The 22,707-nt window shown below is 45.0% G+C and overlaps 1 protein-coding gene across 4 annotated transcripts in view; it reads left to right on the top strand.

Annotated features, from left to right (window-relative positions):
* The window catches only part of FARP1 (FERM, ARH/RhoGEF and pleckstrin domain protein 1), a 292,071-nt gene that overhangs the window by 45,566 nt on the left and 223,798 nt on the right, over positions 1-22,707 (top strand). For all 4 annotated transcript variants that reach the window (XM_029209915.1, XM_029209911.1, XM_029209914.1 and 1 more), the window contains exon 2: positions 11,397-11,590. In XM_029209915.1, the coding sequence (XP_029065748.1) occupies positions 11,420-11,590 (171 nt within the window). In that variant the 5' untranslated portion in view covers positions 11,397-11,419. The remainder of the gene's footprint in view (positions 1-11,396; positions 11,591-22,707) is intronic.

Raw genomic sequence — 22,707 nt, 5'->3', positions numbered from 1 at the left:
TTATTTTAATTAATAATTAATTCTAGGGGAAGTGTTCCAGAAGGCGATACCCTTTATACCTCTGTTGTATTTTATTGTATCCTTTGGCCTGTAATAATATTGCCTAGTGTATTTCTCGAATAATATTCAAATGGTGAGAGAATTTCACAGTCTATTCTTTAATGGTTTAATAGAAATTGCTTTCCTTTTCCCACCCTGAAGGGAAGCCCTGTCATTTATGATTCATTGGTTTTGGGAAGCTTTAGGAAATGCTTTTTTTTTTTTTTTCTAAACGTTGTATGAAATACTGTCGTTACTCACTCCAGAATAGATTTCAGTAGAATGTTACACAGGATGTAGGACACATTTCAATGTTACCATTTATTAAAAAAAAATATTCATTTATTTATTTGGCCACTTTGGGTCTCAGTTGTGGCGCTCGGGCTCTAGAGCGCAGGGCTTAGTTGCCCCACGGCACGTGGGATCTTCGTTCCCGGACCAGGGATTGAACCCAGGACCTTGGCAGTGAAAGCGCCGAGTCCTAACCACTGGACCGCCAGGGAATTCCCTGCCAAATTTTTTCTTACAGCTGCATAGTTTCACCTTGGCTTAAAAACCACAGTGCCTCACCCTGGTCCATCAGATGCACCTCCTATGGCTTTTTGGCCCTATTATATTAGGCCGACTGAAACCTGCATCTCACCCACCTTTCTCCTTTTCACTATTTTCTCACCTCTGTTGGTCTGTATCCACCATGTGCACAGCTCCTGGCACTGCATGGACACTTCCTTACTGAATGCAGAAGGGAACTCCAGCAAGCATGTGTATATTCTCCATACATTTCGTTTCCATCTGTCCTCAGGGCTACTTAAAACTGTTAGCCTTTTCCCAAGGACCGGGCGACTTCCTCGGCATTCTCTGTAGCTTTTAAAATTCACATACTACCTATTGTCAGAAATAAACACTTTGCCTCCAACAGTTATCACTGAGTACCTGCTTTCTACTGCTGGAGAGATGATAGGTCCCAAAAAGACGAACCGTATGGTGCCACGTTCCTGCTTTGTGTGCCGCGTAGTGCTAAGTGTAGTCGCTGAATTATTACAGGTCCTTAAAAATGCTTGTGAATGGCGATGATCCCAGTTACTGTGACATTTCAATGACAGTATACTTTAAACAGTCTGTTATTTTCAAGGATGTTGAGTAAGCAGATCCAGTAATAGATTGCACCCTCCTTATGGGTTAGACAGGGGTTAGGTGCTTTCCACAGGTATTTGGAAAGGCTGACCAGTGTCAGTTGGTGACAAAGAGAGAGGACTTTCCGTCGTGAGTGGATGAGAGTGCTGCCGTGTGTCAAGTAGAGCGAGCTTGACCACAGCCTAAGAAATGCAGCCTCTGGTTCCACTGCAGCGCTGTTGTTATGTGGGAACTGAGAGACGCCGCCAGCTGGTTTCTTATCTTCCAGAAGACCACCTTTCTCCTTCCATTTTATTTACCCAGGCCTTTTAATTAGAGGAGAGAATGGAGGGGGAGTTAAAATTTAATTTTGTACTCTCAGAATCACGGATAAATGGACATGATGAAAATGTGAATCATTGGAGATTTTTTTTTCTGGTTTCCTGTTTTTTTATTTCTATTGGAGTAAAAGCGCCTTCTCTTCCCAATACCTTTTACTCCTGACTCCATCCTGCATGTTTTTGTCCTTGCCTGTCTATTTCATGGAGGAAGTAGGTTCTACCAAATCAGCGAAAAGGCAAACAAAAGCGTTGTCTTAAGTCGTTTTTAGAACAAGGTTGGAAGACAAATGAAAATGTCCTGGGAAAAGGAATGCCACTTTTTCTTGCCAAGAGCTGTTGAAAGAATCAGTCTGGTGTGTGTGTGAAATGTGGTTTTTTTCTCGGTGAAGGTGTTGAGTAAGTGCTTGATTTGTGTCAGGTGGATTTACTTACCTCAGCTGATCCTCATGGGGACCCTTGGCCATAAGTGGCAGCGGTCTCGGGCTGGAGCTTGAGCTAGGAGCTGCTGGGAGGCTTGTTAAAACCCAGATGCGGGCCCACCCTCCCTGATTCAGCCGGCCTGCGCGGGGGCGGAAAATTTGCATTTCTAATGAGCTCTCAGGTGGTACTAATGCGGCTGGTTTGCAGCCACAGTTTAAGAAGCCCTGCAGGGGGTGGTCAGCTTTCTTTGCGTCTTCTAGGAGGATGACTCTGTAGTGGAGACGTGACTGCCTGAAGTTCTCATAGCCCCCGAGTCGGGCGGGCCCTTGCACTATGACAGGAGGAACATGTCATGCTCCCAGGTAATGCAGCCAGGCCCCCCCACTGCCCCTCTGGGCTTGGAATTGAGCTCGCAGTGCAGGAAAAGAGGAGAAAGACCTGGAAAGCAAGTAGAATATAAGCCCAATACGAGCAAAATGCCAGGGAGAAGAAAGTAAGCCTTCCCTCCCCCACCCCCAAAGAGTAGATCAGGGAAGGCCTTCTAGAGTCGTTGACATTAGAGCCGGTAAAGAGGAATATTTTAGGAGGAAGAAGCAACAGCAGCCGCCACAACATAGGAAAATGCAGCCACGCTGAACAGTTTGTTTACAGGGAGAGAAAACGGGGCAGGTCATTGAAATGCCGGGCTGGGAATTTTCACGTTTATGTTGTTATTGATAAGACTCAGGTTTTTGAGTTAGAAGGTGTGGTTAAAACTAGACTTTGGAAATAACCTCTGCGACGTGAGAGACTCGCTCTTTTGCTCTGAGTTGTCCTTGAAGTACTTCGCAGAGATTTGTTAGGGGGATTTAAGATAGCCTAGTTAATTTTTTTCCCACTAGGGTTGGAGAGGAAAGACAGTGAAGAAATATTCTTTATCAGGTTTCCACAGTTCAGTTCTCTTTTCCGTGGTGGGTGAAATGGGGCACCCAACTTCCCAAGAGTTGATATCCTGGTCCCCCTTCTCCCAAATGATACAGCGGGCCTGACAATCCCTCGCCTGTTTGAAGCGTCTGGTTGATGTAAAACAGGTGATCTGCAGTCGCTACTTCTGCTCACAGACTTTTTTGAAAGAAGTAAATCTATCCGCCCGGATAGCTGTTTTTGAACTTTCTCAAAACCCCTTATCTAAGTCCTGTGAAAGGCCAGCCGTGGCCGCCTGTGTCCTGGAGCAGCTGCTGGGCCGCGCGCCTTTCTGGGGCGTCTCCCCCTCCCTGGCCTGTGGCTCCCCGGGGACAGGAGCACAAGGTGGCTTTGTCACCTGGCACCTAAGCTGGAGTGAACAGGCACTGGCGGAGGTTACACATGCTTTGCCCTTTGCCCTCCTGGGAGTCTCACGTGGTCAATCATTGTCCCCGCCCGCCCCCCCCCCAAACTGGCAAACGCCAGCCCCTGCACCGTCAGCGAGAGGCCCTGGGCGCTCCGGCGGCTCTAGGACCCAGCCCCGTAGCTTCCTACAGATCTACCTCTTGGGCTGCTGCTTCTGTAAATTATCACTTCCTATGAATTTTTCTTAACCTGGAATTTTTCAGTGGCTTACATTTAAAACTGGAAGGAAGACCTCTTGCCAACCTTCTGCTCGTCAGCCTGTTTTGAATGATAATTGTCACCCTTGTTTACTGTGATTTCATCTTAGTTGATTTCATGCTTTAAAGGGGATGGGGTGGACAGCAGGCATCTGTCCTTTTAGAAAAATGAAAATTTTTAAATTGTCTTAATTTTTGTCTGAATGGTACAAAATATTAAAGGTCCCCAAAAGTGTGCAGTGGAAAGCACCTCTCAGAGCCTCCTCATTGCTGTCTGCAACCATGTCTCTGGAGCCAGCTCTCCTCCCTCTGCCCTTCCAAGAATATTCATGTGTGTGTCCACTTACATATCGTATATTTAATATATAATTTACATATCATACCTTTGGCCTGTTTTCAGTTCAAAGGATTTTAGTAAATTTACAGACTTGTGTGACCGTCACCACAATCTGGTTTTGGAACGTTTCTGTCACCTCCAAAAAGATCTCTATCCCTCAGGCCCTTTGCTGTCAGTCACAGCTGCTACCCCGACCCAAAGCAACAACTTTCTGTCTCTCTAGATTTGCTTTGTCTGGATATTTTCATACAAGTAGGATCATATGCCATGGAGTCCTTTGCATCTTTCATTTAGCAAAATGTTTTGGGGTCTCATCCACGTTGTACCGTGTATCTGCATTTCATTTCCTTTTAATGATGAGTAATAATAGTCCCTTGTATGGATATACCACATTTTGTTTATCCATTCACTGGGTGACGAACATTCGGATTATTTCCACTTGTTGACTATTTTTAGCTCTAAACATCTCCATACACACAGTCTTTGTGATGACATACATTCTCCTCTGTCTTGGGGAGATACCTAGGAGTGTAATAGCTCAGTCACCAGGGGAACCCAGTTGCTGGGTTGTATGCTAAATTTATGATTAAATTTTAAGAAACTTCCCCAATATTATCCAAAGTCTGCACCTTTTTGTATTCCCACCAGCCATTAGCAATGTATGAGAAATTCCATTTTTTTCCCATTCTCGGTAACACTTGTTACTGTCCATTATAGTGGGTGTGGAATATTATCTCATTGTGGATGTAATTTGCATTTCCTAGTGAGGGACAGTGGTGAACATATTTTCATGTGCTTATTAACCACTTGTATATCTCTGGAGATTTAAATTCTCTTTATTATCAGTTTTGAAACATATGGTAACAGTTAAGGCCTCTCACCATCTCAACTCCTTCCCCTGCCAATTTTTAAATTATTTCTACGTTGTCAGGAATTATAATATTCTGCGGCTATTACAGTGATTTTAGCCTTCCTCTTACAGTATAAATGGATTTAAAGTTTACCAATAATTGTTTTTCCTTGTTTCACCACTTAGCCTCTAGTTTTGCTGTTTATCCTTTAGTAGCTTCTCCCAGAAGGGCTTGAGTTCTTGACTATTTTAAATGTTTCAATGAAAATTCAGCTAGATTCCATGTTCTGATTCATCTTTTATTTCTTGGAAGATAGTTTGGTCAGTTAAACATTGAACGTGTGTTATTGAATGCAAGTTTGTGTGCCCAACACACAGTAAGGCCAAATAAACTGAAACGTCAGAGTTTGTAGCAGAGAAAGGCTTATTGCAGGGCCGAGCAAGGAGAATGGGTGGCTCATGCCCCCAAACCCCCAAACTTCCCAAAGGGTTTCAGCAAAGCATTTTTAAAGGCCAGATGAGGGAGGGGGTTAGCAGGGTGTGTGATCATCTTGTGCACAGTTCTCTGATTGGTTGATGGTGGGGTAACAGGGTGGTTAACTTTATCACTCCTTAGGCACCACTAGGTCTGGGGGCCACTCACCAAGTAGTTAATTCCTTCCATTTGTTGGTGGTTTTTAGCAACTGAAAAACTCAGCAAAGATGCCTGAGATACTGTTATCGAAAGAGCTATAGCAGAGGATATGGGGGAGTAGTCTGTCCCAGGCAGGCCCCATAGGGTCCTGCTCGGTTACAAATGTTGCTGTGGAGTCTGAACTTTTATCCCCTCCTTTGTTTTTTTTGAACTGTTTGCGTAGATGCCCAAATAATTCCTTCTTAATATTTTGAAGATGAGTGATGACACAGGAAACTTCAGGTGTTCATCATTTTAGTTATTTCTGGGATATGATATGTTCATTTATTATGGAGAATCTTTTATTTCTGAAATGTCTTCCTGAATTATACCTTAAAATGTTTTTCTTGTTCCATTGAGGTTTTTTTTTTTTCGTTTAGGGACGCCTATTATGGGTGTGTTGGATTTCTTTTCTTTGTTTTCCATATTTATCATTTTTCTGTTCTAAATCTTTTGCTTGCTTTTCTCCATCTTTCCCCTCCAGACTCTCATATTTTCACCAGTGTGTATTTCCTTTTAGCTGCTTCCGTTTGATGATTGTTAAAGCAGCCCAGATGGACTAAGACAAAGTACCATAAACAGGAAAACAACAAATTTATTTCTCACAGTCCTGGAGGCTGGAGAATCCAAGATCAAGGGCCAGTGGATTTGGTGTCTAGACCCACTTCCTGGTTCATAGATGGCAGTCTTGTGGTATTCCTTTTCCTCACATGGTGGAAGGGACAAGAGAGTTATCTGGATGCTTTTCATAAGGACACTAATCCCATTCAGGAGGGCTCCACCCTCACCATCCAGTCACCTCCTGAAGGCCCTGCCTCCAAATACCATCACATTGGGGATTAAGTTTCAGTGTATGAATTTGGGGGTGACACAAACATTCATTCTATATTAGTGACTTTGTTTTCGGCTGTGCCACATGGCATGTGGGATCTTAGTTCCACAACCAGAGATTGAACCCATGCCCCCTGCAGTGGAAGTGTGGAGTCTTAACCACTGGACCTCCAGGGAAGTCCCAGTAGTGATGTTTTTATTCATTCTTTTTTTTTCACCCTGAGGTCTGCCCTCATGCTTTATTTCCTTCTCATGCTTCCCTGAACTCTTGTAAATCCTCTTCTGTTTTTGTAGATAGAATCAGTTATTTCTTTGTTTTGTTAATTTATGACAGTGTGTTTGGGCAAAATTTTCATCTGTTGCATATAACATTGCTTTGGTGGTGTTTTTCATCTGTCATTCATTTTCATTTTCCTCTTTTTGCAGCATCTTTGTAAAGGTCCTTTTTTGTTATTAGATGAATTATTTATGAACTAGCTATTTACAGGAGCTTCACATGAGCAGGAGACAGGGCCATGTCCCATGCCAGTGGGGATTCTTGTGACCTGAGGTTGCGTGCGTGCGTGCGTGTGTGTGTGTGTGTGTGTGTGTGTGTGTAATCCTTTCAACCCTTATTTTTCTCTAGCTTGCTGAGACTGTTTGTGTTCCTAGTGGGGTCTCTCTTTTTCACTTTGCCTTGGCAACAGACTGCTTCCTGCTAATATGTCTTACCTGTGTGGTTTCTCATTCAATTCGACCTTTCCTGCTTCCTGATTTCTCCCACCACACTGCATCCAGGGAAGCTCTTAGTGCTACCTGCGTGTCTGTTGCCCTTCTTTTCAGAAAGTTATTGCTGGATATCCTACTTATTTGGGGAGCATGGCTCTGGCAGGCATGGGGTCTCCAAGAATTTTCCTTCTCTGTCTGACCTTCACTGCAGTTTGGCAACTCTTTCTCATGTTTCATGGTTCAAAGCTACAGATGTCTTCCAGGTTCCTCTGGGATGGAGTTAGCATTTTTGTGTGTGTTTTCCTTATTGCTTTTGGGTGAATTCCAAGAGGAAGCCTTTAAGCCAAGAGACTATAACAAGACAATTCTAGTTTTTTATCTTTTCTTTGCCAGTTAAAGTTTTTACTGCTTTTTTGTTGTAGTCATTATTTCCTTTTTAACTAACTTTTCCCATAGATCTAAAGAAGAAGGTAGTTTCACAAACAGCTCTTTACTTTTAGGTCTGGAATGATCATGTTAGTAATAACATGGTACAAGGAAAGAAATATTCATCTTTTTTACCTTGACTCTTTCTTAAGGAATTCAGAAGTTGGAGGAAGTTATGGAGGTAAAGTTGGAATAGAGCATGGATTGCTTTATAAACAGGAGGCTTTTAGGTTTGTTAGGTATGTGATGTAGAAGGCTGTGTTTTATTACTGGATTCACCAATTTTGCTATCCAGCATCGGTTATGGTTACCCATTCATGACTTGACAGCGTTCCTCAGATATTCCCTTGACATTCTTAGGCTGCTCCGCTCAAAACTCTTGGCTGGATTTATGTTTGAGTTAAACAGCACTTTCCATGAACAGTAACAATCTGCCTTCAGCTATAAAAACAAAAAGTGTGACATGCTTTGTTGAAAAGTTAATATCCAGAAGTAGGACAAATATAGGCATGAGATCATTTGAAGACTAAAAAGAGATGAAGTTAAGGTACCAAATGTCTATTAATCACTGGCTCAATTTAATTTTTAAGTGCCAAGCTGTTAAAAATCACAATGTTCTTCTGGGGATCTTGGGCCAGCGTGGAGAGAAAGGGTTCCATTTCGAGGATGAGAGCCTTGCTCTTTGCTTAGGTAGGACAAAGAGAAAATGAGTTTAGAGCACCTCTAAGGTGGGGTGACGTGAGAGAATAAACCCTGACCTCCCTGCCGTCAGCTCCCTGGATGGGCATCAGAGCCACAGCCCGGACCTACCCCTCTCAACTCAGAGCGAGAAGAGGCCAAGTGGTCAGGCCCAGCATCAGTGATTGAGGACAGGGCCTGTCCATGCTGGTGGAGTGCGGGGAACAGAAGGTGGGGTTGGAGGTGAGCAGTGGAGGATGTTTACAGAGGCAGGGAGGGATCAACACCAAAGTAGGAATGAGTGCAAAGAGGAGGCTGGCAATGGGGAAGGCAAACTGGGCTGATGTGAAAGCTTTCTTTAGCGCTTGTGTTTATTTTTAACCATGAGACCATGAATAGAAAACATATAGGGGAATAATTCTGCCTGGTTTGTGAAGATTATTTTAAACACAATGATGCCATAGTTAATTAGATCTATACCAGCCACATTTGATTCATTGAACAAATGTAGGTGATCTGTTTTTCACTTCGGTGTAAAGCATTGTAGATGAGCAAAGTCTAGTTGTGTCTTAAGACCAAGAGACGATTAAGCAAAAGATAATCACATAATCAAACAGATTGGAATTAGGTTCTTTAAAAAAAAACTTATTTGGGGGAGAAATCAGAAAGGTACTTACTTGTATAGCGGACCTGTGAAATCATAGATGGACATTCAAGAAAGGAGTAGTAGTTCTCAAAAGGCTGGTCCTTAACTAGCATGGTGACACAGAAGTCCAATCTCAGAGGATTGCATAGGGACGAATAATAATCTCTTACAGGCTTTGGTGGAAAGTTGGTGGGGAAAATGAGTGTGGGAGAAATAAGTAGTAAATGGTGTTTCCTGGGTGGTGGTCAGGCCCTCTCCCTTTTCAGTCAAAGGGTGTGTCTTTTTAGGCCAGGGTGGTTTGATCCAATGACCCATCTTATTGAGGTGACTCCATAGTTTCTACTCTACTGACCTCAGGGCCAGCCCTCTGTGTCACAGGGAGAATGTTCGAGGTTTCACTGAGAGGAAGGGGAGGTTCCCATATGGAATTTGGTGGGAAACTTCTGGGAAGGAACCTGACTGACCCTTCAGGAGAAGGAAGAGCCTTAGTCAAGAAGAACCTACAAAATGAGGCTCACAAACTGGATGTTTTTTCCTGAAGAAAAGAGCTGAAGGATGACTCGTAAGATGCAGCCCTAAGGTCTATACCTTACACCACAGGTGACCCTTGAGTGCCCCTTCTGTGACTTTCTTTGTCACTGAGACAAAGGGTCATTCTTTCTCTGCCTCTTCTCCATCGGCCCTTGTGTGAATTTACTGCCATAACAAAGTCCCACAGGCTGGGTGTCTTAACAGAGATTTATTTTCTCACAGTTCTGGAGGTCGGAAGTTTAGATCAAGGTGTTGGCAGGGTTGGTTTCTCCTGAGGCATCTCTCCTCGGCTTGCAGACGGCCACCTTCTCCCTGTGTCCTCACATGGCTTTTCCTCTGTGCATGCCTGGTGTCTCTGTGTGTGTGCAAATTTGCTCCTCTTAAAAGGACACCAGTCAGATTGGATTAGGGCCCATCTTAATCACTGTTTTAAATTGGTCACCTCTTTTAAGACCCTGTCTCCAAATGCCGTAACATTCTGAGTTACATGGGGTTAGTGCTCCAAGGTAAGAATTTGGGGGGACACAGTTCAGTCCATAGCAACCCCCATGGCTGGGCATGTTTGTTCTTTTTGCTTTTTCATTGCCATGTCTCCCCCCCCCCCACCCCTTTCACATTCACTCTCACCCTGGCTTTCACTTCTACAGCGAGATGGACTCTGAACCCAAAGCCCCAATCCAGCTCCACCTCCACCACAGCCTGCTGGATATCCTTTTAAAGCCTTCAATGTGTCCCCAGTCACACACACACCTTCCCCTCCCACTTCTTCACTTCTGCCCTGATTTAAAACTTTCTGGTCACTGTTATACTTTAATCTCCTTCTTCTCAGTAGCTAACCATTTACAACACCGGGTTAATTTTTCCATAAAAGTGGGTTTCATAGCATCATCTTTTTATTTCCGTCACCACTGTTCAAGCTGATCCCCTCGAGCTCAAATTGTTGCCTTAGCTTTGTAACTGGACTCCCCCAACCCCTGCCAGCCCGTCTCTTTTTCCAGCGCATTAGTAGAGATCATCTTCACATGCATTTCTCTCAAGTTGTACCTTCGTCGTGTCATTATTCTTATTCAGTGACTCCCTGCAGGGTGAAGACCACATCTCTCAGCTAGGCCTTTGATGTCCTTTGTGGTCTGATTCCAACCTAGTTTCCAAATGCATCTTTAACTCTGCAGCACTGATTCTCACTTGTCTTCCTAAATGCCACCTGATTTCTGTCCCATAGCTTTCTTGATGCTGTTCTACTTCCCTGGAATTCCTTCTCCTTGTGTGTTCCTGTCTCCTTCCAAGCATTACCCAACGTTTGAGACTCAGTGGAGTTCAGTTCCTACCTTCTGCATGATGGAGAAGATAACTTTGTCAATACTGTAATACCTAGAATGGTTTCCTGGGAGAGGGGGAACAACTGCGGGAGGGTGGCAGGAAAAAAAATTAATTAGGACGAAAAGAAGAATTCGAGAGAAAAGACCCTACCTGACATCACCTGGGTTTGTGTGAGTGTGTGTTTCGTTTCCTCAATCAGATTATAAACTCGGGAGCTACAAGATACGTTTTATCTATTTATCTTGATAATGCCCACATTACTTGGTATGTTCCATGATCCATAAAAGGTAAACGAATGGGCGCTAATGATATGGGTTAGGCACTGCTCATTATCTTCCCAGCAGACCGCAAGTGTGTGAAAAGTGGTGCCTAGCTCATGGTAGACCCTAACTAATACGTAGAACACAACTGAATCTATCGTATTAAGAGCTGACTGTAAAACTAGAAAAGGATAAACTATGTAAAAGTATGCAGAAGGATGGGGCTTCCCTGGTGGCGCAGTGGTTGAGGGTCCATCTGCCGATGCAGGGGACGCGGGTTCGTGCCCCGGTCCGGGAGGATCCCACATGCCGCGGAGCGGCTGGGCCCGTGAGCCGTGGCCACTGAGCCTGCGCGTCCGGAGCCTGTGCTCCGCAGCGGGAGGGGCCGCGACAGTGAGAGGCCCACATACCGCAAAAAAAAAGTATGCAGAAGGATAAAATATGCACAAATATTTGCATGCCTTGAGTGGCTAAAGGTGACGCTGTGTGTGAATGAGCCGAACGCTTATCAGCTCGTGTGATTCCTGCACGGGGGGTGGGAACTGGCCATCTTGTGCTTCGGGGACGTGGCCACAGTGACCGGCAGAAGGCGACCAATGTTACTAAGGTGGTCTCAGTGAGTCTCCTGATGTATTTTTCTTCTCTCTGCTTCCTGCAGGCATCATATAATCTGCTCTCATCATGGGAGAAATAGAGCAGAGGCCAACTCCAGGATCGAGACTGGGGACAGCGGAGAATTCGGGGATCAGTACCTTGGAACATGGACAGAAGCCTCCCCCGACGCCTTCAGGAAAACTCATGTCCGTCAGAATCCAGATGCTGGATGACACCCAGGAGGCCTTTGAAGTTCCGGTAAGTCGGGGGCAGCCTTCGGCACGGGGAGGCTCGTGTCATTCCTGCGTTTCGGTGACGCGAGGTGGCAGGTCTGTGTGTTCAGCGGCTCCCTGCCCACCCTCGCCGTCCTCCTCTGGAGCGTCTGGTTCCGAGCTGTCAGTTTTTGGATTTATGTGTGGACCGCGCCCTGTGATATCAGTGGGTGTGTCGTTTGAATTTTACTCTGATTTTCCATATTCAAGTAGATATCTGTGTGTACATACCTACGTATGTATTACTTATATATTTGAATCGGAGGGAACTGTGGTCTGCGTCTCAGTTTAATTTGCTCGTTACAAGCAGTTCCTCTCAACGTCGATGCATGTGTGTGAGCACCCCGTTTCCCTAGGTTACTGGCAGGAAAGTTCCGAGAAAACCATCAAAGACCTGAATGGGTGTTCCGACATCAGAGAAGTTGCCGTGCATGTTTGTGGGGGGGGAGTCGGGGTGCAGAAGAACCCTGATCCCAGCCCCCAGTGTGGCAGCCCTAGAAGGGAAGAGGCCCCATCCCAGGGGCGGACCAGAGTGGGGTGTCCAGGAGCCGGGCAGAGAAGAAGGAACGGCAGCCTTGGCCTTGTCCATCAGCTAGAGCTGCATGCCCCCGTGGTTCTGGTGTCTTCCTCAGAGCCCCTGCCTCATGGCCCCTTGCCCTCCCTCATCCTTCTCTCCAGCCTCCTCCTGAAATCCGACCGCTGCTAGCGGTTCGGGAACCACCACCAGTTAGTTCTGTGCAGATGCAGGATTTGTTCCCGTGGCAGGGAGAGTGCAGACGTGTGTGTCCACCTCTGTAGAACTCTGACTGCAGTCTCCTCAAGAATGAATTAGCCTCCAGAGAACTCCCAGCACCCTCTGCCTGTTTTCTGTGTTCTCCCTTGGGTACCACACCCACATCTCACATGGCTTGTGTGTGGGGGGAGGAAGGAAGTAACTCTTGAATTCCAAACAGCCAAACTGTAAGCGAACTTTGGGAACATAACGTGTTTTTAAAGTGGAGACGATCCATCAATTATTCCCGATGGCTAGAGCAACTAAAACTTAACAGTTGGCATTCATGTCTGCATCTCGTCATTTAATGGTTTATGTAATGTGATTCACTAAGTCATATTCATTTCAAAGACTGTTGTTCAGAGGGTGTGAATTACCATTAAGTGTCTCAGGGAAGATAAACCTCAGAAAAGCTATGTTTAAACCTGCCAATTTATTGCACATTGCAAACAACCTTTGTATCTTTCTAATTTACTTGTTGTGGAATTCCTGTCTCTTCAAGGACTTGAACTTCTTCATATTCTGAGGCACAAAGCCGTTGCTAATCTGCTGAAATTGTGAAAATAGATTGAGGGGCACACCTGCCAGCCTGGTAGAGTCAGGCCTTCTGCAGCATGTCCCAGCCTCCTCTCCTCCCCGCGCCGCACCCCACATCCCTCCCGCACCCTGCCTCCTTTCTCTTCATTGCCAGACTGGTTTGGTGAGGTATTTCATTTCAGTGTTTCCTCTTTGGTACTGCTAAGGACTTCTGAGCCCAAGTCTCTAGCAACGCATTCTTTTTTCTTTTTCTTTTTTTATCATCTTTATTGGAGTATAATTGCTTTACAATGGTGTGTTAGTTTCTGCTTTATAACAAAGTGAATTAGCTATACGTATACATACATCCCCATATCTCCTCCCTCTTGCGTCTCCCTCCCACCCTCCCTATCTCACCCTTCTAGGTGGTCACAAAGCACCGAGCTGATCTCCCTGTGCTACGTGGCTGCTTCCCACTAGCTATCTTATTTTACGTTTGGTAGTGTATATATGTCCATGCCACTCTCTCACTTCATCCCAGCTTACCCTTCCCCCTCCCCATGTCCTCAAGTCCATTCTCTAGTAGGTCTGTGTCTTTATTCCCATCTTACCCCTAGGTACTTCATGACCTTTTTTTTCTTAGATTCCATATATATGTGTTAGCATACAGTATTTGTTTTTCTCTTTCTGACTTACTTCACTCTGTATGAGACTTTAGGTCCGTCCACCTCACTACAAATAACTCAATTTCATTTCTTTTTATGGCTGAGTAATATTCCATTGTATATATGTGCCACATCTTCTTGATCCATTCATCCGATGATGGACACTTAGGTTGCTTCCACGTCCTGGCTACTGTAAATAGAGCTGCAATGAACACTGTGGTACATGACTCTTTTTGAATTATGGTTTGCTCAGGGTATATGCCCAGTAGTGGGATTGCTGGGTCATACGGTAGTTCTATTTGTAGTTTTTTAAGGAACCTCCATACTGTTCTCCATAGTGGCTGTATCAGTTTACAGTGGTGTTCCCGTATGTGGTTTGGACCGAGGGCCAGCAAATGCCGCTGTTGTGTGCATGAGCTACAGGAAGCATTGTACTGTATTCACTTGCAGTTCTTGTTTCCCTGAACCAAAGGATGTCAAAACTCTGGTCCTAGCTACTGCTTAGCTAGGAACTGTATAGGAACTCCCTGCCTAAGAAATAGGAATAGAAGTGTGTTTGCGTCTTTTAAAAATGATTTTACCAAAAATGATTTTACTTGATAATTTCTGTTGTCTGTGCTTTGCATTTGTAACTCCTCTGCCTGGAAGGTTTCTCATACCACCCCCTTCCCACATAAACTCCTATGCATCCTTAGAGGTCCTGTCTGTTTTACCCAGATGCCAACTTCTTGAGGCAGTGGCTGGGGGTGTTTTCTTCCCCCATTTCAGACTTCTTTGCTCATACATCTGTCAGGGTGGAGCTGGACCCCTGAGATCCAAATCCCAGCTTCATCTACTGACACATTAATCACCTTGGGCAAGGTACTTAATCTCTCTGTATCTCAGTTTTCTCCTCTGTAAAATGAGGCTAATCAAAAACCCTACCTCATTTTATGAGAAGAAAAGAGTTGATACAAATAAAGGAACAACCCTTGGCACATACTAAGAGCTTGGGCCATAATATGATTAGTGGTACCAGTGGGCATTTGCCGCTTCACTGTTGGCTTCTTGGGGCTGGGACCTTACCTTATTGTCTCATCCCCAGCACCTTGCACAGCGCCTGGCATGTAGTAGGTGCTCATTAAGTGTTTGCTGACTGAATATTAGGAGTAGACTGAATCTTACAAGTAGAATTAATGCTATTGTTAATATTTTCACATGCCTCATCCATTCATGTTTAATTTTTATTTTTGGCGTTGAGTCAGAATGTTCCTTCTCAACCCATGGGCAACAGATGTTTTCCATAACTGCCTGTAGAAAGGCAGCAATCAGCATTTTTATTGACTAAGCTGATTCTAAATTGCTACCTTGTGGTCTTTAAGAACAGAATCAGCCAGGTCTCTGCACAGCTGGGAAGCATCAGGCTGGCTGTGGTGACTCAGCCGCTGTGCTTGGGATTGGAGCGGAGGGACATAGGATCACAAGAGACCCAGCTCCCCATAAGTGCTTTAAACCTTGCTCCAGAACTTTCTGCTGGGGATTCATCAAGGCCAAGTGTCTGAGCCTGGAAGTGTCCCCTTAGCCCACACGTGCTCCCTCCTCAGGTTGGGCACCCCACAAGGATGGATCCTGCTCGATAATTCACATTCATCACACACATGAGCAGGCACTTGGCCAGAAGTCATTACAGTTTGCCTTGGGGGACATTCTTCCATGAACCACAGCTTTCCTTGGGGGATTGAGTTTCCTGGGCCTTTCCTAAGACTTTTGTTTTAGAGGATGGACGAAGGCCAAGTCATCATTTAAAAATGCATGTTCCCTAAACACTTCCTGGCACAGATAACTACACCAGTCTTCATCATTTCTTACAGCCCTGAATGAAGTCTTATTAAAGAGTTGAATCCTTTGAAAAGCGTGAGCAGTGAGCATCAGACTTTTCTACGCCATGGCTAGTTCTACCGCCACCTTTGCTCTTGAACTTGGACGGTCTTTTTAGGTATTTCCTCTACAGAGTTGAAAGTTCAAAAGTAATATTGATAGTAAATTCTTACGGGGCGTTTTATCATCTTTATGTGGAAAAGGCTGTGCGGATAAGCCCCCGAACCTGTGGTTTGTGATATATGCAGCCTTCCCTTCCAACCAGAGATTATAAATCGAGGTGACTTGTGTGGGTCTGAAAGGGTTAAATGACTCCCTCCACTCCCACCCCTGCCAGGACCATCCCCCTTGAAGGTTCCTGAGAAAGTTTGATGTGTCCTGTCCTCACTCACGACCCCGCTGGTAAACAAATGCTGTTCCTACTGACGTTTGTAGGGTGAACAGATGGCGCCTTCCCCAAGTGTTTATTCAGTTTATGTGTTTTCATTAGCAAGGCCACTCTAGCAAGAGTGGAGAAGAGCAGAGGAAATCAAACGGAGCCACGTTCTGCTGCTTTTGAGCAGCCCTGGTGAAAACGCTTGGGAGAGATGCTCACAGGTGATGCGAAGACACCTGGCCTTTGTTGCGTAGTGAGCGGGCGTGGCCTGGTGCATGTGCGGAGCGCTCCGTGTCAGCCACAGCCATCCCGGGGAGTAATAATCATCGCGCCCTGTGTTTGTGTCTTGTCGGTTGCTTTACTCAGAAGCCTTTACAGCTCCCAGCTGCCTGAGGATAAAGTATGGATTTCTTCGTCTGGGGAGGCTGGGAGAGAGCTCGGGCCGTCCTGGAGGGCCCGCTGCAGATGGCTGAGCTATTATTCGTTGTTATTCCCCACTGCTGTCCTCGGTTGGTTCATCCTGTGCGTTAGCATCTCAAGCCAGAAAATTCTCTTACCTGTTTACATGCTTATTTTTGTCCTCCCGCAGGTAGAGTGGGACCTCTGTGGAGGCACGGCCTCTTTTATTCTTGTTTATCATGAGATTCTATACCTCAGCAGTGCCTGGACCCAGCCGATGCCATAACCTGTGACTGACTGCCCACACCTCCGTTCAATCATTTGCCTCTCGCAAGTGATGAAGGGTGGCTGGCGCCGTCATCTCTGTAAGATGAGGGAACACTTGGGGAGTGCTTCGAGTCACTTCATCACATTTGCACAGTGTTGGGATAGGACTGGGATTGGAACCCAGTCCTCATGACCCCAACATTGTCCGCCTTCCCCGACCCCGAGCTGCCGCTTCTTATAAGATCTGTGGGCTTCCACTGTCTTGCCCTATTGGATCTTTTCAAACTTGCCTCCAAGCCTCCCAGACAGGAGGCACCACAGCCTCATCTTGGGGCTGCTCTGGTTCTTTTTCCATTTCTAAACACCGGCCAGCATCCACTAACAAATTTATCAAGATCACCTCAACCGTCCAAGCCCCCCCCATAGCTCTTGCTGGGGACCATCTCTCTCTTCTTATAGTACTTGTTATGTGTACCTCTAATTAGACTTTGAGTCACAGGCTTTAATCTTGCTTCTCTCCCTAATTAGTTCCCTTATAAACCCTGCTGTGACTTGGTTTCCTTATTTGCAAAATGAGGTGTTTGGTCCAGATGATACTACAGGCTTTTTTTTCTCCCTTTCTTTTTTTGGAAGTCAGCACCTTGTGTTGACATCTTTGTTGATGAATTACCTTTTCACGACTGTATTTGTTAATCCCCCAGGCAGATGGTAAACTCTTTCAGAAAAGGGATTTTTAATCTTAAAAAAACCACAAAATTCTAAAAACTTCCTCAGAGATAGTAGTTACTGCGTAACTAGTAAGTGCTCAAACCAATGTGGTCAGGGTGAATAAGCGGATGGCATACAATATGTTGCTTATGGAGCATCAGGCAACGTTAGGATTTTGTGTGTGTGTGTTGGTGGGAGGTGGGGTAACTTACATACATCTCACTAAACTAAATTGGGCCAAACTTTACGCCACTTGAAAATTGTAGGTAGAAGATGGAAAGAAATCAGATATTTTCTGGACAACACATTATTAGCAGGAAGCAAACAAGTTTGTTGAAAACAAACATCTAAAACTTTTAAGAAAAATGATTAGGTTGCACGTCATACTAAAAGACTGCAAAGGGTTTTTGTATTTAAGGAGGGCAAAACTGCCTGTGTTATCTCAGACCTAATTTGGAGTCTCACACGGTCAGCCCATAAATGATTAAACATTTATTTTCTTTTCTTACATTTTGAAATGAAGCAGTCGTTTAATTTCTTTAATTTTCACTGAGGCCTGGGCTTGACGTCAGTCGAGGGCTTGTTCCTCCAAGTGCTTTGTGGTTCTGCAAAAGGTCGTAAATGGTTAGAGAATTTGAAAACTGTCTTCATAGGCTTGCGCTCAGAAAAAAGGACGTAGCAGAAGTTTGTCTTTTTAAAAAGCCCTGCGCGTCCTTTTGGGGACCCCCCAGTTTACATCGGGAAAAGCTGAGGCCGATGGCTTGGAGCTGGCCTTGTGTCACTCACAGCCACTGTGTCTACAGAAAAGCATGGTCCTTTTCTGTCTTTGTCTTATTTTGAATGATTTTGTTTCCCTTTTTAATTTCTCTTTCAGCCATCTTAGAGACGATGCCTTTTTGGATAAGCCACTAAATGTCTTGGGTTTTTTTTTTTTTTCTCTCCAAAGAGGTGGAATGTACATTTAACCAAGATCTTGGGGGGAAATATATCTTCCTTTTTAATATGTGCTCTGCTTCTCAATTCCCCTGGAATCGCAAGTCCCTGGCAGTGGGGTTATTCCTTGCAGTTGATTGGATTATATGATCTTAGAAGGCAGGTGTGCGTTCAGGGGCCCTTTTATTTTTTTTTCTTTTGCGTAAAATGCACTAAGAGGTGATGGTGGTGATACCGAGACCCAAATAAAATTTAATTGACTATGTAAACCAGAAGGGAGATGTGTGTGCCCGGAGCTCCGTTAACTGCCCCTTAAGTAGCTGCAGTTTGAAGCAGGATGAGGGGAAGGAATTTCACAAGTTCACTCGGCTTTTTAAAAATGAGTCCGTATTTCTTTCCCCTTATCAGCGTTGCTTTTGGCTCCTATTATTAGCAGAGTTTCTGAACGAGTATTCATGTCCACTCCGCTTTGCATGGTCCTTTCTGTGTTTTATTTAACTTGAATGATAAATGGTCCGTCTGGGTCTGGTCTCATGATGTTAAATTCAAGGGCTATTTTAATAGATAAAAAATTTTTTTTTCATAATTCATTTCAGTGGAATACTGTTAGCCTTCCTTTCTAGTTCCTTAGAAGCAGAGAGTAGAACTTAAATGTTGGCCCGAAATGTTTGTGTGCCCCTTTCAACTCCACTGTAGACCCTTGATCAAAGTCATTTCTGAGGCTCTGACGTGATGGCAGGAATTCTGTAACAGCTGTTTGCTATTTTCTCCCTGAAAAGTCTCTCAGTAGAAACTAATAAATAAAAGGAATAAACTGTAATTGAGAATGTCTGTATCAGACATTAAAGTGGGCCAGTATTCTGGGGAAACGTAGCGAGTTTGAGAAGCTGCTTTTTTCCTCCCCTCTTTTATTTATTTATTTTTTATTTATTTATTTATTTATTTTGCGGTACGCGGGCCTCTCACTGTTGTGGCCTTTACTGTTGCGGAGCACAGGCTCCAGACGCGCAGGCTCAGTGGCCATGGCTCACGGGACCAGCCGCTCCGCGGCATGTGGGATCCTCCCGGACCGGGGCACGAACCCGTGTCCCCTGCATCGGCAGGCGGGCTCTCAACCACTGCGCCACCAGGGAAACCCCCTCCCCTCTTTTAAGTGGAGATAATAAATTGTCTGAATTATAAAAACAGAGTGGTTAAAGGGGAAAGTCCAGGGCCGCGCATCCGGGCTTCAAGGCTTATTAGCTGGGTGGCTCTGGGTGAGAAGATGACCGCTCTCAACCCACGTCCTCGTCTCTGAATCCATTGAACACGTACTTCACGGGGCTGAGGTGAAGCTCACGTGAAATACCTTCTGAGAAAACACCTCGCAGAGTCCTGGATGCAGATTAGTTTCTCCTTAAAAGCTAGTCTTTTTTTCTTCCTTTCACACTAAGCTTTACTCTCCTTGTTCATTAGCAGAATTGAGACTGTGCTTGCATTGTAGAGCTCTTGGGCAGGTGAAATGGAAAAGAAGCCTATGAAAACACTTTAAAATTTAAAACTAGCATACTTGTCAAGTGGACTAATTCTCTTTTTTTTACCCCCCCCCAGCTTTCTATATAGTCTCGCGTGAGTCTTTCCTGAAATAGAGATGAGGAGCCCAGGTGGCTTTCGAAGATCTGTAAGAAGGAAGTGCCACCTGGACAGGTGTGATGAAGTCTCAGCTTCTCACAAGCACAGTTACTCCCTTTTTCCGACATGTCTGTAGCTCCTCGGAGCTTCAGTTCCCTTAGCTTTAACATCGAGGGGGTGTTCGTGTAGCTTAAACATTTTATGTGCATGTCAGCTTTGCTGAATTCTTGGTCTCCTTCATTTACTTAGTCCAAAGCCTCTCAGTTTTCCTAGAGTCAGGATTTTCCTAGGAGAACCTCTCATCCCTCTGGCACAGGTGGGCTGTAGGATTTCAAGGTGGTGGACGGAGGGTTTCAGGACCCTCTAGGACGGGTCTTCTCTGCTGGCTCCTTTGAAGGAAGCATTTAGCTGGCTAGATACCCCTGTGTGTGAATGTGAATGTGAAACATATTAACATACAAATCAGACTGATGTTTAAATGATCTGCTATTTTATTTTTTATGATTCGCTTATTTGCTGTCTTTCATCAGTTCGAACATTGGAGTTGGAAATCATAGCTTTAACTCCTAAGAAATATATTGGAATGATTTAATCAGTTTGGGATCTGTAGAGAAAATGATCGTGTGAAAGCAATTCTAAAAGTCATACTTGATAACTGTGAGCCAGGAGCCTTATAGGTTTCTCCTTCCTCATTTATATAAACAGGAAGCTAGACTTGATACCCACAATAGAATTCCAGAGCGCTGGTATTATTTTATGGAATATGATCTAGGAAACACGATATGAGTCCCACGAATATTTATGGACACGCACGGCAAGGTGTTGCTGATAAGAAAATGAACTACCCTTTAAAAAAACCCTTGCTGTGTGCCAGACTTTGTGCTACATCTGTACTTAACGTTCTTTCACTTATGGCTGATCAGTGAATCTATGAGGTAGGCATGAATGACCCCAGTGAGGTGTAGAGGGCAGAAAGGGCTTGATCTAGGTCGTAGAGCCAGGGTCCTGGCCCAGCCCCTCTCTATACTTAATCCCCGCTCTCCCCATGCCATTAGATGGGCTTCAGGGCCTTAGGGAGCCCATAGAGTCCAGCAACCTACCACATCAGTCGTGCTGGTCCGTGAGACAGATGCCAGTGATAGATACTCTTTAGTGGGTAGGATGGGTTAAGAGGGCTGAGCCTGCAGGAGGAAAGCCCAGTGACACACGGTGGTGACTGATAAGGGCCCCAGATGGAATGCTGGGGAGGTGACAGACGCAGGAGAAGTGAAGGAGGTAGAATTGAGAGGACTTGCAGCGTGTGGGAGGGCAGCATCCAAAGAGTGGGGAGCACAGACAGTACTTACGTTTACACCTGGGTGGCTCCGTGCTGCCACGGAGGACTGGGACATCGACTGGCCTTTCTATGACAACTGTTGTACCGGAAATGATGCCTTCCTTTAGTTGCCGTGAAAGGCGCGTTGCTAATTTGCTGGTGAAAGGCACTGCCTCGTTTATAATCACAAAGAAGAATCTGTGATTCTATAAATGAACCTCTGAGATTCACAGTGATTACGTAGATTGTACAAACTGGAAGTATCAAATGGTGGTTGATTGCTTGCTTTCCACTTATATTAGGAAAATTATATTTACTCTGCATTTCAATTTCCTTGTCATCCAGAAGCAACTCTGTGCAACTTGCCGCAAGTAAGTGAGGGCCAGACTGGGAAAGCATTGACAACCAGTGCCTTCAGACGACGTTCAAAATCCTTAGGAATGGGGGTGTTACCTGTCCTTTAATTCTGATGCCATTTACGGATGAGGCGAACTAATCAAGTGCGTTCGGCTGTCACGTCATCTTCCATGGTCATTTGTCAGAACGTGTTTCCGCAAACAGAACTCAAATGCTCACATTACCTTCGATCTAGATATAAGGCTGAGTGTCTAAAGCATTGAAAAGCGAGACCCAAGAGCCCTTGTGGAGTTATTAGGGTGTCAAGACAGCGCCTTTTTCACGGTTACAATCTGTGTTGGTTTCTTAGGGCCGCCGCGACGCGGTACCACAAACTGGGCAGGTTCAACGACAGAAATCCATTCTCTCTGAGTTCTGAAGGCCCGAAGTCCAAGACCAAGGTGTTGGCAGGATTGGATCCTTCTGAGGGAGAATCTGTTCCGTGGTGCTCTCCTAGCTTCTGGGGATTTGCTGGCAGTCTCTGGGGTGCCTTGCATCTCCGCATCCATCTTTACGTGGCCTTTCCCCTATCTGGGTGTCTGTCTCCAAATATACCCTTTTTATTGGGTTGGCCAAAACGTTCGTTTGGGTTTTTCCTGAGATGTTATGGAAGAACCTGAACGAAATCTTTGGCCAGCCCAATGTAAAGAGAGCGGCCATACAGGATTAGGGCCCACCCTACTGACCTCATTTAAACTTGATGACCTCTGTAAAGATCCTATTTCCAAATAAGGTCACGTTCTGAAGTACAGGGGTTTAGCACTTCAGCCTGTGAGTTGGAGGGGGCCCCAATTCAGCTCATAGCAAAAGCGTATTTAAACAGTGGGGAAACGAAGGGGAAAGAACATGGGTATTACCCTGAGCCTCGAGACGGCTTTCGCTTAACACACGCCTTTTAAAAATAAAACACTGCAGCCTTTGTTCTCCCTGAACATTTTGTAGGAAGATTTCCTTCTTGGTATATTTTTTAAAAACACAGTTAAAGCTCATTGTACGTAAGGCTGTCTGATGTATAACCCGAAGCATTCCTCAGTTCCTGATCCCAAGTATGTATCCCTGAATGAGGAACAGCAGAAACGGGAAATAAAAGGCATGCATGACTGATCTTCCTAGGTTCCAGGGGACACTTGAATGGGATAGATGTCCAGTAATAAATATCTGGTAACATTTTTATGGAGGTCCATGCCCCTGTGTTGGTGCTGTTTTTTCAGTGTTGGCATTGAGTTGGTTTTCCGAATCCTGGCTGAGCTGCCTCTCCATCTTGTCCCCTCCCATCACATCTGCCCTT

The sequence above is a fragment of the Monodon monoceros genome, unplaced genomic scaffold (assembly GCF_005190385.1).
Source record: "Monodon monoceros isolate NGI ecotype Baffin Bay Population unplaced genomic scaffold, NGI_Narwhal_1 Super_Scaffold_8, whole genome shotgun sequence".
NCBI lineage: Eukaryota > Metazoa > Chordata > Mammalia > Artiodactyla > Monodontidae > Monodon > Monodon monoceros.
The sequence above is the reverse complement of the archived record's forward strand: the minus strand, read 5'-3'. Positions and strand labels throughout refer to the sequence as shown.